We start from the raw sequence: 16666 nt of genomic DNA, 5'->3' as shown, positions 1-16666 counted from the left end.
ACCAGATTGAATACAACAAAAGAGGAAAAACTTGATTGACAAGTGAAATTGTAAATTAAATTGGCAAATTTTTGAAATGTTTTGTTCTTGATTTGGGAGTACCTTTAGCCAGGAATGAGCATTTACAAAATGAAATATTTGTACCAGTGAATTTCTTTAAAATATTAGGAAATTTAAATATACTATTTTAGAAAAGAAAATAAAGGATCTGTCTCCATAGAGTGAGGAAGATACAAAGTCAGATAAATCCTAGGGTTTCTCTACCTTCTTCGGATTTGCTAAAGATCTCAAAAGCAAACTACACAAAGAAGAAAAGATATATGCAAAAATATACAAGCAGAACAGGACAAATCACAGAACCATTGAAATGAGGATGTTTGGGGGAAAAAAAAGCAATAAACAAACAAAAATCTCCAAAACATACTGAGGTACATTCGACAAGTGCCTGCTTAGGAATTGTGCTGTGGGAAGCTTAATTCTAAACGTACCGGGGATAACTCCAAATGACATTTTTTTCAGTGACCTAAATGCCAGGGACAAAAGAAGATGACGTAAACTTAAGGAGTGGGACAATTTATGGTTTACTTTGGAAAGAAGAGCTGGAAAATAAAGAGAGCTGTTGGCTCAATATTATAGTAATACTGTTAAGCAAGCCAGGAAGAAAGTCCATTAAGTTGTATTTAGAAATGAAGTGATCGCTTGAGATAACATAGCTGTATAATTAAAGACACATTACAGGGTTATGTATGAACTGAAGGAGGTATGGAGAAAGTTAGGGTATGGACAGGGTAAATCCAGTTACGAGGTAGAATGGCAGCCCGTAGACGCCAGAATGAATCACGCACCTGCCCAGAATCCTTATCTCAGGATGGAGGGAGATTACTGCCACGTAGCAAAGGGCAGGCACCTGAATTCATCTGCAGCCAGAGAGAATCACACTGTGAACAAGACCACTACAATACCTTGGGGAAGTTTTTGTACAAACAGCTTTCTGTTTAGTTTGTTATAGGACAGGACAGGGTGTTTCCTATCAACCTGGGCCAATTTTGCCTCCTAGAGGACATTTGGCAATATTTGGAGACATTTTTGGTTGTCACAACTTGGAGGAGTGTGGGGGAAGGGGGCGGGGATGCTATTGTCATCTAGCGTGCTCAACATTCTGCAGTGCTTAGGGCAGACCCCGCAACAGTGAGTTGTCCAGCTCAAGCTAGTGGAGAAGGAAGGTGAAACCGAAGGATGCACAAAATTTCCTAGTGCAGTGCTTGAAAAAGAGCTGTCAGTTTAAGGATTAAGGGGTAAACAGGAAAGAATATGACTAAAAGATAATAATGAAAACTACAAAGGAGAGGAAGTTAACACTTTTAGCTGATTTAAATATTAGCATAAATGACATGAACCATTATCTTCTTAATGCTGTTAAACAGAATAAACTGGTAATATTTAACACTCCTTTAACACTCCTCACTTCCCTCTCTACTGTCCTCACCTGGCCCGGCCCAGTGAATGTTTACTGGATACATGAAACTAAATTTTTATTTACTTAATCCAAGTATCAACACTATTTAAAACATTTAACCTGGCTGGGCGCGGTGGCTCACACCTGTAATCCCAGCACTTTGGGAGGCCGAGGCGGGCAGATCACGAGGTCAGGAGATCAAGACCATCCTGGCTAACACGGTGAAACCCCGTCTCTACTAAAAATACAAAAAATTAGCTGGGCGTGGCGGCGGATGCCTGTAGTTCCAGCTACTTGGGAGGCTGAGGCAGGAGAATGGCGTTAAGTAAACCCGGGAGGCAGAGCTTGCAGTGAGCCTAGATTGCGCCACTGCACTCCAGCCTGGGCAACAGAGCACGACTCCGTTTCAAAAAAGAAAATAAAAACAAAAACAAACAAACAAAACAAAACAAACATTTAACCTATAATGAGCTTAATATGAGCATTTACTCTTAGGAAAAAATGCTTTAAAGTTTGTTTGGGCTTTTCTTTTGTCTGTTTATTTGTTTTTTTAATGTCTCCAAGATCTTAAACCTTTTGGTCACAGCATGGGGAATCAAACTGGAATCAAATCTACTTTTCAATATGAACGTTTATTTTGTTTCATTATCTGATATGCACAAGTCAGGGATCCTCTTTAATTTTGTGTTTAATTTAGCTTCATTTATAAATGTTGGTCTTCATACCGTTATGCAAAATTTAAAACTGGGGTCAAACTGTCTCTTTAAAAATGGGATTCTGGAGACGTTTTTGTTTTCACTCTTTTAACCAAGAATCTGAAGTAGTAGAACCCTCTAGAATAGCAAGTTTCCTAAATCAGACATGTTGTATGAGGCCAAAAAAATCAACCAAGGTGATTACCTAGCAACTGATCACAAAAGGTTTGTTGGTTTATTGATGTAACAGCAAAACTGAGTAGGTTTGTTTTTTTTTTTTTCTTTGTATTGGCATATACAGGAAGCTCCCAATTTACCATAGATTCCAAAAGTTTATGGGTTAGTTGTTTAGAATTCAGAATGCATTTCCCCACAGAAAAAGAGAAATGGTTGGTTTTCCAGAATAGCCGGTAGAACCTGATTTAACCCACAATGTAACTGAACTGATACTACTACCGCAGTCCTGAGGTCGGGGGAGCTGGTGTGTTGGAAGCCAGGGCATGGAGAAAATGAAATAATTCTCCCCTTCTTAACTACAGGATAAAGTTCACAGCAATTCTTAAAAATCTGCAACGTTTGTTTTTGGCACATTTCCCTTCTCTTTCTGCATATTTTCTCCTCCTAGGCCTTTCTGTTACTCTGCTAGGCACCTAGAATCCTCATTGCCTATTTTCTTCAAGTTCTCTACCTTCTTTCAGATCCTATTGAATTTCTTTTCTTTTGTGCAGCTCCCTTAGTAAGATGCTAAAGAAACTCATTCTGATTTAATAATTCACAATAGTGGATGACTGATAGCAGTTTAACCAACTTGGAACCATGTACTCTTTTGAAGGAAGATATGTATTAACATGAATGAATCCTTAGTTAGAAAAATTACAAGGATAGTCCAAAGGTGATGTAAAAATAAGTAGCAGTGGTAGAACTATGCTTTAGGGCTCAGGGAGATATCACCCTGCTTCTGGAGTCAGTTGCATCTCATTCTTGCTTTTCCTGGCCTCGTGTGCTGCCCCACGCCTTGGGCACTGCAGCACTTCCTGCAAGTCTAAGGCTCTGCCCCCACAGCTGCTTCTGTGACAGGAGTTGTGGATCTCCAGAGTGAGCACAAACCCCTGAGACTGGTAAACGTAACTAACCATTTACACATGTGAGTCATTCATTGATAAGTCACAACCTATTGGTGTTAGCTCCTTGCATGATAGTATAATGTTTACTGTAGGATATGGAAGCTGACCAAACTACTTTAGAGAGGAAAACTCTCCGAAGGGCCATGTATTCAAGAGAAGCCAAAGCCCAAATGGAGGACGAAGATGAAGGTAGATCTTTTTTCTTTTATCTGGAACATTCTAATGGGGTAACAGGATGTGAGGGTTTTCTTATGTGTGAGTGTCTCCATGAGGAATAATAAGCCAGTTTGCAAGGGGAAAAAGTTAAATCAAATAATACCAAAAATGGAAACAATAGGAGTCAAGGAAAGGTGGATGTAATCCATCAACAGTCATCTTGAGGGGCTCCACAGAATGTGTCTTACTACAGTTGTTATGTATGAGAAAGACTTGAAAGGAAATGGCAGTGGATTGTAAATAGATCTAGATGTTTGTTCAGAAAAATTGAAATTGTCTCGTATAATGACCAAATCTACTTAAGAAAATTTCAATTCTTCAGAAATAAGTAATAAAGGGGAAATATGGCATTCTGAAGTAGCTATATTTGATTCATTCAGTTCATCTTCATGAGGTTTTCATGACAATATAGCCATGAAAGATAACAAAATTAGAACGCCATTTGTTATGTTTCAGTTTTCTGGATCTGATAAGGTACCCTGGGAAAAAAAGATTGACTGGAAATGTGAGGAATGAGATGAAATAATTACAATGCTTTGACATTCATTGCCAAGAACGTTGTGAGATAAACCACATTTTAAGTCAATAGAGTAAATGCATTATGCCTCATTTCCCTTTGTAATTTTTGCTTATGCCTACATTTCTACCAACCAATTAAAAAAACGGAGAAAATGTTCATTTCAAGCCAAATAGCGCCAAAATGTGCTACTTTTATATTTCTGTGTTTCAACAAATATTCATTGAGTGAATGAATTAACGAATGAAGGCTAAATTTTACTTTCAATTTCTATGATTAAAAATGTTCTTAAAGAATTTTTGGTGCTGTAAACAGATATCAGCTTCTAGAATTCTAAACAAATTATTTCTAATGTGCTATAAGAGTGGAGTTGTACCCAATTACTCTGTTCAGTGTTTCAGTGGGGATCCTGACTGTGCCCTTGGCTTGCTGTGTTAATCCACATTCTCAGGTATAAAATAAGGTAATAGCGCTTTGCTTATAGGGTAAAGGAAGTAATGTATGTGGAAGAGCCAATTACGGTACATATTACTTATTAGTTTGTTGCTCTAGGTCCTATCAGAGTGCTCAAGCCAACAGTAGGGGAAGAAAAGAAGTAGAGGGTACTTTCTTTCTCTTAAGAGACTTGGAGTTGCACATGTTGTTTCTGCTTGCTTACTATTGACTCGGTCATTGCTTGGAAAGATTAAATACTAGGAATATGAGGAAATGCTATCTTTAGCTGGGCAACCATGGGTAACTTTAAATTTCAATTAATATAGAATGGGTATTGGGGAGACAGCTAGCAACGTGCAAGTGTCCACCTCTTTGATCGTGCAAATTTCCAGTCTGTTCTTCTCACACAAAGGACACATCCCTGCCAAAGGGGAGACTATCTGAGACATAGTAATTTGCTGCATCCAGCTCAAATATCAGGATCGTTGGTGATGCTCAGTCTCCTCATCATAAACATATTTGGATCCCTGTGGTCTAATAACCTGAAAAGTAAAGACAAGTCCTTCCTCCCCACAACGTGATATGTATATAGTATAGTAGTGAAGTACATACAGGATAACTTTAATGAATAAAGTTCCTTTGGAAAAGCAAAGGATGGGAAATACAGTCACTGGACCATAGAAATCATTAAATTTTGATTGTCAGGAAATCCAAAACCTGCTTTAGCAGTGGAGTCATTCTTAAGGAAGCCCATCTTGGAGTTTCTAGATGGTTTAAATATCTGAGAGGAATTCCTGGCCCATTATCCTTTGTGTTCCCTGGCTTTGCCCACTGGAAGGTTCCTCCTTGGGGCCATAGAGAGCATGGAGTGTGCCCTCTTGTGCTATGCACAGATTTCAGAGCTTATTCCCTCCTGGTGCAGCTTTATAAATTCAGAAATTTGCAGGCCAAAATATTGTAGATGTTTGTAAGCCAGGTATGTGGTTTTTGTTAGCAACACAATTCCTTCAATAACTTAGTAAGTTTCTTCCAATTTGATGTGCAGTATATCAGCAAATAGTCTCATCCAGACATAGATTTTATGTTTATTACTCATTCATTCATTCATTTTTCACCTATTTTCAGAAAGAAATGAGGTTTGCCCTGCTAAAAGCATTTAAAACTTCAATATAATGCTTACATTTTTATAAATGTGTAATGCCTACATTTTTGTAGATGTATGGAAAAGTTCCTTTTCCAGAGGAACTTTATTCATTAAAGTTATCCTGTATGTACTTCACTACTTTACTATATACATATCAAGTTGTAGGGAGGAAGGACTTGTCTTTACTTTTTAGGTTACTAAACCACAGGGATCCAAATATGTTTATGCATGAATGTTTATATACTATTTGTGGAGCAATAAAAATTGTATCCATCTGGTGCCCATCTGAAGCTTAAACAAAAGTTTTTTGTATGTAGAGGAAGAAGAGGAGGAAGATGAGGATGATAACATGTCCACCGTAATGAGGCTCAGGACTAAAATGCCATGGAAAACCTGCTGGCGCTACCTGACATCTGGAGGATTCTTCCTGCTCATCCTGATGATTTTCTCTAAGCTTTTGAAGCATTCAGTCATCGTAGCTATAGACTATTGGCTGGCCACATGGACATCGGAGTACAGTATAAACAATACTGGAAAAGCTGATCAGGTACAATTGTTTCGGTTTTGTTTTTAAATCAGCAAGGAAATATTGAGATGAACAGTGATACCTTCTTATCTAGTTAGATGCTTATATCCCAAATGCCACAGGACTTCTGTGATAATTTAATAAGTTAATACTTACAACAGGACCTGAAATTGAATAAACTATCAAAAATGTTAAAATAGAAGCTATTATTAATACTTTTAAAGTTTATCATATGAAATATTTAAATATAACGTTTAGACTTATATTCAAAGGAGTTATATGCCTATATTTTTATGTATTTTATACATATATACACACATATATAGGACCTTTTTGTATTTGTTCTTATAGTATTTGATGTTAACTACCTACATCAGTGTATTAGCTGGTCATTTTGAGACTAGGAATGAGAAAAGTGAGCTTTACAACATAGAAAGCCAAGAATATGCCCCAAACCTGAAAACAAACTCTTTCTCTTCATCTGCTTTTAAGCAAGCCCTGAAAGAGAGTGAAAGGAGCAGGTGGAGGGACACTACCCTGGGCCTCAAAAAATTGCATTCCTTCAACCGTCTAAATGCATGCAAAATAACGAAGTCAACAATCTTGTCTGACATCGACATTTGGTTTTCTAGTAAGAAAGAACTCCCGGCCGGGCACAGTGGTTCATGCCTGTAATCCCAGCACTTTGGGAGGCCGAGGTGGGCAGATCACCCGAGGCTGGGAATTCGAGACCAGCTTGACCAACATGGAGAAACCCCGTCTCTACTAAAAATACAAAATTAGCCCGGTATGGTGGTGCATGCCTGTAATCCCAACTACCAGGGAGGCTGTGGCAGGAGAATCGCTTGAACCCGGGAGGTGGAGGTTGCAGTGAGCCGAGGTCATGCCATTGCACTCCAGCTTGGGCAACAAGAGCGAAACTCTATAAAAAAAGAAAAAGAAAGAAAGAAAGAAGGAAGGAAGGAAGGAAAGAAAGGAAGGAAGGAAGGAAGGAAGGAAGGAAGGAAGGAAGGAAGGAAGAGAAAGAAAAGAAAGAACTCCATTGATAATGTCCTATGTGCTTTTTGTGTTGGTTGCTTTTTAGACCTACTATGTGGCTGGCTTTAGCATACTTTGTGGAGCAGGCATTTTCCTTTGCCTTGTTACATCCCTCACTGTAGAATGGATGGGTCTCACAGCTGCCAAAAATCTTCACCACAACCTTCTCAATAAGATAATCCTTGGACCAATAAGGTAAAACAGTGGTTATTTCTCACTCCCACACCTTAAATAATAAAAACATGCATTTTTCAATTTAAGTGAAATGTGAAAGTTTGAAGAATTTCTTTAGTCCTTGAGCAAATGAATAGGGAGCTTCTCATTTTCATGACCCTAAGATGCCCATTAGCAATGCTCAGGTTCCAAATAGTTGAGTATTTTCATATACTTCCATCTGTTTATTGCCTAGGTTTTTTGATACCACACCCCTGGGACTGATTCTCAATCGCTTTTCAGCTGATACTAATATCATTGATCAGGTGAGTAACTGGGTTACTTGCAAGTTCAAAAATTAGTTTTGCAATGTAAGCTAAATAGCATTTTAAGATAAAGCATAATTCCTATTAACAATAGAGGATTGCCAAAATTTAAATAAAGGCCTACTTGTATTTATATCAATATTGTACATGCAAATGATATCTAGAATGAAATATTAAAGGAAAATCTTAACTCAGACTAATTTGTACATGTAGAAGAAGATACTTGGAGAACTATCATGAAGTATAGAGAAATAGTAAAGAATGATTGAACATTTAAAATTTTGATTATAAAAAAATTGTTTTGGTTAGTGTCATATCAGCATTCACAGTATAAAGTTCTTAAAAGTTTAGTATCCATGCAGAATTTCTCTCAGAAGTGAAGGATGGGATGCCAAACTGTCTTAAAGTCCTTTTCTTTTATTAGATTGGTTCTTGAAGCTTCAGATGATGTGATACTTTAGGAAAAATTCCAAGAATGCCCAGTTTAGCCTACGATCCTTAGGAATCTAAAAGTTTGTTTGAAATAAAAGACATCAAACTCTGAAATTATATCACTCTAAAAGTGGAACCCTTTGGATGACTGAGAAAGGAATTTATCGAATCCGACCCTTGCCTTTTCTGACTTTCCAGAGTAGCATTAGGAACACTGAAATGGCCCTCAATTTAGAAAGAGGGTTGATGCATGCAGCTGACTGCAGAGTATGTTGAGAAGTTTTGATGTTTTCATGGCATTGGTATTAGGTCAGACTGCACCTAAAACCTTTCTAAGGAATACATGTTGGAAAAGAAGAAATGAAACACTCATTATTTAGAAGATGACTTGATTGTTACTTAGAGAATTCAGAATAATTAGTAAAATAAGTCACCAATTAGAAAAGTCAGCAGAGTATCTACATAAGATATATCATATGAAAAGCAGCAACTTCCTCTACACCAATTTAAGAAAATAATGAAAAACAAACTCCATTCATAACAACAAAACCTATAAAAACAGGAATAAACTTAATGTGCAGAAAATATGTTCGACAGTCCCAGAAGTCATAACAATCCTGTATAGAAAAAGAATTTCCCTGTTAGATATTTTTAAAATACTATAAAATTCAAGCACTCTGTTACTTGCAGAAGACGACTAGGTCAAAAGAACAGCATGGAGAATTCAAAAACTCCATCATATGTAGAAATTTAACAGTATAAATGTGGCATCTTAATAAGGAAAGGATTAATTTTTCAACAAAGGATATTTGGATAGTTAGCTATCCAAAAAACACAAAACAATGCGTATAGCATAGAGGTGGCCATATTAAAACATAAAGCTATAAAGTCATGTAGGAGAATAGTTTTAGAATCTCGGGGTGGGAAAGGTCTTTCTGAGTAAGACGAAGAACTTAGAAACAATAGGGAAAATAGGTTACTTTTGAGCCCACAAGTCAACAGAAATAACTATAAAAAAACTTTAAACTGTGATTGAGCTAAAAGCACCAAAGAGAAATTTAAATACAATAGATAACTGGGAAGAAAAATTTGCAAATATTTTTAAATAAACATAATATATACAGAGCATCTAAAATCAATAAGGAAAAATTAATCCACTCAAAAAAGCCCAAAAGATACGAGGAAGCAGTTACAGAAAATTAATTTAAATGTATTACAGTAGAGGAATAGCTAAATAGGATAATACTATGCAACCATTAAAAAGAAATAGATTTATATACACTGCCATGGGAAGATTTACAGTCTGTCTTGCTCAGTAAACAAACACATGAATGAATAATATTTATAGTACAGTGTCATTTACGTAAAACACCCAAGATAAATAGGGAGACAGACCACGAATCAATGACATGTTGATAGATAGACAGACAGACATAATAAACTATGGAAATTGAGTGAAGAATTGCTTAGGATGAACACGCTTATACACTACTTTTGTAGCTAACTGTATAGCTTGGTGTCAATATAAAAATAGATACTTTGTTACATTGTAGCCAATATTTCATTGCGCTAATCATATTTTCCTTTTAAACTACCCTAATAGCACATCCCTCCAACCTTAGAATCTCTAACTCGCTCAACACTGCTCTGCCTGTCTGCCATTGGGATGATTTCTTATGCTACTCCTGTGTTCCTGGTTGCTCTCCTGCCCCTTGGTATCGCCTTTTATTTTATCCAGAAATATTTTCGGGTTGCCTCTAAGTAAGTAAAACAGCGTCCCATTCATTTTCAAAAGCTTATCTATGGTCAGCCTTCTCTATTCATGGGTTCTACCAACAACGGATAAAAAATATTTGGAAAGAAAACGTTCCATGAAGTTCCAAAAATCAAAACTTGAATTTGTCACGTGCCGAGTACTACACTGAATACACACTGATGAAGCGATGTGTAATGTGTTGCCACTGAATTAGGTAGAATGAGTAACATAGAGATGATTTAAAGTATATGGGATGATGTATGTAGGTTATATGCAAATGTCACCCATTTTATATAAGAGACTTGAGCGTCTGCAGATTTTGGTATCCATGGGAGGTCCTGGAATCGTTTCCCCATGGGGACAATTGTATTCGATTTACTGTGATCTACATTTGCTGTAGTGTTTTTCAAGATAAGATGTGGAGGCCGGGCGCGGTGGCTCAAGCCTGTAATCCCAGCACTTTGGGAGGCCGAGACGGGCGGATCACGAGGTCAGGAGATCGAGACCATCCTGGCTAACACGGTGAAACCCCGTCTCTACTAAAAAATACAAAAAAAACTAGCCTGGCGAGGTGGCGGGCGTCTGTAGTCCCAGCTACTCGGGAGGCTGAGGCGGGAGAATGGCTTAAATCCGGGAGGCGGAGCTTGCAGTGAGCCGAGATGGCGCCACTGCACTCCAGCCTGGGCGACAGAGCGAGACTCCGTCTCAAAAAAAAAAAAAAGATAAGATGTGGAATTTAGAAATGCAACCAATTTGTAACATGATGAAATCTATCCTGACATTATGATTCATTTAGGTATCAATTAATATTATAATTATACCTATAATTTGTTGTCTGGGCCTTACCTAGCCCTGGACATATATTAACATGTGGATTGACCTATTGAGTTTTGAGTCCTAAGACTGCCAAATTTTTCATTCCATGGTCCTTTTTCTGAACATGACATTGATAGAAAACAAAAAATCAAACATAGGCCAGGCATGGTGGCCCATGCTGTAATCCCAGCACTTTGGGATTGTAATCCCAGCACTTTGGGATCCAAGGCAGGCGGATCATGAGGTCAGGAGTTTGACACCAGCTTGACCAACATGGTGAAACCCTATCTCTACTAAAAATACAAAAAGTAGCTGGGCGTAGTGGCACCTGCCTGTAATCCCAGCTATTCAGGAGGCTGAGGAAGTAGAATCGCTTGGCGGAGCTTGCGGTGAGCCGAGAGATCATGACACTGCACTCTAGCCTGGACAGCAGAGTGAGACTCTGTCTCAAAAAAAAAAAAAAACATAATCCCAAAGAGTAAATGATTTAATATTATTATACTCTACAAAATGGGAAAAAATTATTCGCTTAGAATTTGTCATTTACTGAAATGTTGAATAAATGAAATATAATACCAGCTGTTTTAATATTTCCAGTTTAACTTTGAAACCCCACTATAAATAGTAACATTTGTTATTTCAACAAATACTAAGCACTCATTGTGTCGCAAATAGCTGTGTTAAGCCATGTGACAGGTGAAGAGCAATATGACAAGAAATGTATAGTCTCTTAGGAAGATAAAACATATACAAAGTAATCCTAATATGTGGATTAAGTGCTAAAATAAGAAGGCAGGTATTGAGTTTATTCAGGAAATTGAAAATGTTAATATGACTTGAGTGCAGGGAAGGTGAAATAAAATAGGTGGAAATAAGAAGAAAAGAAGAATTGTAGTTGGAACCTCTGAATGTAACATTTCATAATTTGAAGAAATAGTTGTTTCTCCCTCTTAGCTATGAATTAGGGTCCTTTGAATGTCAGGGATCCATATTTAGTCTGTTTTTTCATCCCTAGACTCATCCTCTTTGCTTGCAGCAAATTCTGACCAAAACGGAGAAGCTAGTAATCAAATTCACATTTCATTTCTTCTGATACTGTTGCTGGTCTACATGCTGGTGGGGCAAAGAAGTTCAGAGTTACTTCATTACTGCTGATGGTTTCCAAATCTGTCCTTGCCTTCTCAACACTGTTATCAGTCATGTCTTATTTTAATCACATACTCACTTGATCCTATGATTGCCTTTTAGCAATACAAATGGAGTGCAACGTTTAGGAAAATATTCCTGGTCCATTACAAATTTGAATTGTGAATTCTGTTCATCATCAGTGAGAATAATCTGTTAGATTCTCTGTATGGACAGGACGGTTATGTTAAAGAATAAATATTGACAATGGATTTTACACTACTCTTGTTTGAAATGATCTGAAAGTTAGCAAATATAACCATATGATATTAAACCTCACAGACAAGGATCCTTCTAGATGTTGAGGTTCTTTAGAACTCATCCGTGTTGAAAAGTTCAGGCAGCTTAACATGACATTTTTGAATACACTAAAGAGAACTTAAGTGGGGAACTAGCTACAGGAAATGCTCTGAAAAAATGAATATCTAAAATCATGGGTCGAATGCATGCTTAGCTTTGTAAGTAACTGTTTCCTTCTTGCAAGAATACAAGACCAAGCTGTGTCCTCACCTCTTTGGTTTTATCAAACAGAGTTTTATAAACAAAGCTTCCTCCTTCCACAGTATTTTTCCTTCACTCCAAACCTCAATGTAGTGACCACCTGTTGCTTATGTCAGATTTACAAATAGCCATTTGGTTTTATGTTTAAAAATAACAGACTATTCACATTCCTTCATGTTCCTTCTCCCACTTCCTTCTATCTTTCTCTCCCCCAATCCCCATGTGAAAATTTTGAATGAGGGAATCCATTTTAGAAACTCCACTTTGAAAAGACTTGCATTTATTTTGGGAACCAGACTACATTGGCAGCCAGGAATGGCCTAAGTAAGATTATGGAACCATGTTCATCCGTTCAGTTGACCCTCACAGGTGAATGCCAACACTACTTCTCTAATCCTCTCAACCCCAAAAATCTAGAGAAGGGCAGGAAAAAAGGTCTGAAAAGTAAAAAATGGAATGCATTGAAACATGTGGTGTAACTGTTATGTTAGCCTATCTTCTATAAATTCTAGCTCATATGGTTTAAAGAAAAGTTGTCATGAATATATCTTTATCAAAAGGGTCAGATTCAGGCATTTCCATTCATTCAGTGTATGTCTGTGTTTTATGTACCTGTGGTTCCTTAGAGAAACTGTGAATGGAAGTTCCATGAAGGCAAGGATTCAAACTCACTGTGCGCAAAACTAAACTCATTATCTTTTCTCTCCAAACGTCTTCTTTCTGTGTCCCTGACCACCACTCTGGGAAACAGCACTGTCATTTTTCAAGTCTGCTAAACTAGAAATAGCCAAGCTATATGTGACTCTTGTTTACCCTGTGAAAACTAATTGATCATTACAGCAACTAGGGCTTCTTCTGACTGTCTCACATTCCCCTACTTCTTATTTTAAACTTGTCCAGCATCACACTAATACTGAACATTTTAAAAAATACTCTTATATGGACTATATTAACTGATCTTCCTCATTCACCCATTCTCTTTCATCCTGTACATTGTCTCCCAAGTTATGTTGATTAAAGGATTAAAGGACAGTTCCAATTACCTTCTTTCTTTTTTTTTTGAGACAGCGCCATGCTTTGTCACCCAGGCTGGTGTGCAGTGGAGTGATCTTGGCTCACTTCAACCTCTGCCTCCTGGGTTCAAGTGATTCTCCTGCCTCAGCCTCCTGAGTAGTGGAATTACCGGTGTGCACCACCACACCTGGCTAATTTTTTGGTAGAGACAGGGTTGTGCCATGTTGGCCAGGTTGGTCTCAAACTCCTAGCCTCAAGTGATCCACCTGCCTCAGCCTCTCAAAGTGCTGGGATTACAGGTGTGAGCCACCGCGCCTGGCCAGATTACCTTATTTCTAGTCTTCAGTGGTTTTTTTAAGCCCATTAAGGATGTTTCTACAATCCGCTGTCACCCTTACAAGGCCGTATCCTTTACATAGCCTCTTCCCACTACAACAGCCCTAAAGGACTCTGGGCACCAGACAGATTGAACTTGCAAGCTTCTTCAGACACCAGTGCTTGTTCTTGTTATTCTTCTTCTTGTCTATTTTGTTGAAGCCCTCATCAAGCTTAAGGTCTGGTGTAAATTATACCTGTTTAAGGAAAATCCCACCGTGTCCTAGGTATGAATTAAGTACTCATTCCACTAAGTCCTGTAGCAGTTTACTTTGGCTGTTACGCAGAGCTGATAGTTTTGTACAACACTTATGTTCAGCCTCTACCTGTATTCATTCTATACCCATCTTTCTCTTCCTCTTTAGATTGTAAGTTGTTGAAGTTTTTGTTAATTGAGGGCTAGGGGAAAATAACTTCAATGATGAAAACAAATACAGTGACAAAATAACCTTCTCTTAAATAATAAGCATGGTAGTTCTTGAGTCTGGATGCACGTGAAGTTTATTTTTGCCCCTGTCTCTACTAGGGACCTCCAGGAACTTGATGATAGTACCCAGCTCCCTCTGCTCTGTCACTTCTCAGAAACAGCAGAAGGACTCACCACCATTCGGGCCTTTAGGTGAGTAAACACATTTTTGTATTACCTGACTAGGCAATTACATCATCAACAAATATTTTTCTACAAATAACTGATCATTGCTTTCATTTTGTTTGATCTCCCCATTGTGTGCCTGACAGTGTACTAAACCAGGAATAAGAAAAATGTGATGTCAATGATCAGAGTTAGAGTTTACTCCTCCAAAATGCTAACTATAATAAAGGATGAAGCAACAGATTGGAAAAGTACTAGCTGTGTGACTAGGATAAGGCATCTGAATTCCCTAACCTTGGTTTCCTCATCTATTAAATGGAGAAAGTCAATTTCGCTTCTTAGGGTCATTGGACTAATTGATATTATCCCTGCAAAGCATTAACCACATTGACTATTGAAGAAGCATCCAATCAAGTTAAAATAAATGTATAAATAACAATAGTAATAATAATTCTCACAAAAGGAATGCTATTACACCAAAGTTGTTTTAGAATTTAATCCTTTTTATTCAAGGTTTGTAAACAGAGTAATAACCTAAACTTTTGATCAAGAGTGTTTACTTTCAAAAAATTACCTATCCCAATTTTCCTGTTCAAGTCAGATTAGCAAGGAGGTGGTATTACTGAATATTTCATTTAATCTAGAAAATTGATATTTTAGTGTTATATCTTTCTGAAATCCTAATTGCAAGTATATATAAATTTTAACCAGAGATTTTTCTAACCTAAGAAATTTATTTTTAAATATAGAATTGGGTCACAGAGTAGAATATAAAGAGACAACTATCCACAACATTATGTTCCACAGCATGTGTACGCAATCTATATAGGTGGCATCCTGAAGCATTCACGCTTTCTGCACTGTATGTTTTTTCATCATAATGTGCAATCCCTTTTATTGAAGATGTCAAAATTATTTATTGGCATTGAATGTAGATATTAACAGGAAGTTTATATTCTAATAACCAGCAATGATCAGTGGTATTAATAAGTACACTATACTAAAGATTACTTTTTGCACCAAATAAGTCCTTTCAATTCAATTTATTTGAGAAATATCTCAGTACTGAACATATGCCAGGTACTATTCTTGCTATCAATATATAAAGACTAAAAAGACACGGCCTTTCATTGCCAACCAGCAAAAAGTGGCACTGTTGCCCTCCTTCCCTGCATCCTCTCAACATACACCTGCCATGTTATCCTTTTTATTTCCTTTGTGATAGCTATCTGAGTATTTTAAATCATCTTTTTTATTTGTTTACAAGTTATCTGTCCTTTCCAAGTGGAATGTAAGCCCTATCAGATCCTCCCCGCTTTTTCTTTCTTTCTTTTTTTTTTGTTTGTTTTTTGTTTGTTTGTTTGTTTTGTTGTTGTAGCACCATTAGCTGGGAAAAGTGCCTGGGGCTAAGTAAGTGCTCAATAAATATATATTGACTCAGTAGCTAGCATGGGCTGTGTTAAGGAGCTCACAGCCTAGTAGGGGAGAGGATTTAAGAAAAAAATAGCAACACAGCATTATACATAGTCTAATATCACCAGAAACAACTCTGTCAAAGAGTAGAGTAGCACTCTGTCTAGAAGGAATGGGGAGATAATTATTGAACAACAAATCTTTGAATGATGAGTAATTGACCTGGCAGATACAGGAGATAGAATATTCAAAGAAGATGTAACAGATGTGTGAAAACATAAAGACTTCTATTTTATATGGAAATCAAAAGAGTCCAGTACTGTTGGAACATAGATTAAGTGCAGAGAAGGTGGCTATGAGGATGAGGCTTGAAACCATAGTAGAGGCCAGTACATAAAGGGCTTTGATAAGTATCTTTAAATAACTTAGACTGGATTCTTTCAATGTGAGGTAGTCACCGAAGAATCTTGAGCAGGAAAGTGGTATGATCAGAGTTGTGTTCATCACAATAACTCTGGGATATTACTATGAACTGGGGATGGTTAACGCCCAAGGCAAAGAGACCCCAGGAGGCTGTTGCAATGGTCCACATGAGAGATTACAAAGGCAAGCTAAGGAACTAAGGACTGGGAGAGAAAGCACAGATTTAAGGAATATTTAAGAAGTGGGACCAATGAGATTTAGGGGCAAATTGAATGCGAAGAATAAGGTTGAGGGAGAAGTTGAAGATGATTCCTTCTAAGTTTCTGATTCCAATGAGTAGGTAGTTTTCCAGGTTAGGAAATTGAAGATGATGTGGAGGATTGGAGAAGGAGTTCATGAGTCTGGTTATGAACAGGTGTAGGTAGCAATGAAATATCCAGCTGGACATTTTTTATGGTCATTTTGGTATACAGGTCTGGTGTCTAAGATATATCTAAGGGCAGAAGATAACAGGTTTGAGTATCATTCT

The 16666-nt window shown here is 37.4% G+C and overlaps 1 protein-coding gene across 1 annotated transcript in view; it reads left to right on the top strand.

The window, feature by feature from the left end:
* The window catches only part of ABCC9 (ATP-binding cassette, sub-family C (CFTR/MRP), member 9), a 144882-nt gene that overhangs the window by 91461 nt on the left and 36755 nt on the right, over positions 1-16666 (top strand). The window contains exons 25-30 of the mRNA XM_011955729.1: positions 3368-3464; positions 5905-6134; positions 7198-7346; positions 7561-7630; positions 9666-9823; positions 14236-14328. Of these exons, the coding sequence (XP_011811119.1) occupies positions 3368-3464; positions 5905-6134; positions 7198-7346; positions 7561-7630; positions 9666-9823; positions 14236-14328 (797 nt within the window). The remainder of the gene's footprint in view (positions 1-3367; positions 3465-5904; positions 6135-7197; positions 7347-7560; positions 7631-9665; positions 9824-14235; positions 14329-16666) is intronic.

The sequence above is a fragment of the Colobus angolensis genome, unplaced genomic scaffold (assembly GCF_000951035.1).
Source record: "Colobus angolensis palliatus isolate OR3802 unplaced genomic scaffold, Cang.pa_1.0 Scaffold11, whole genome shotgun sequence".
NCBI classification, from domain to species: Eukaryota; Metazoa; Chordata; class Mammalia; order Primates; family Cercopithecidae; genus Colobus; species Colobus angolensis.
Note: the sequence above shows the minus strand (reverse complement) of the source record. Positions and strands in the feature narration are given on the sequence as shown.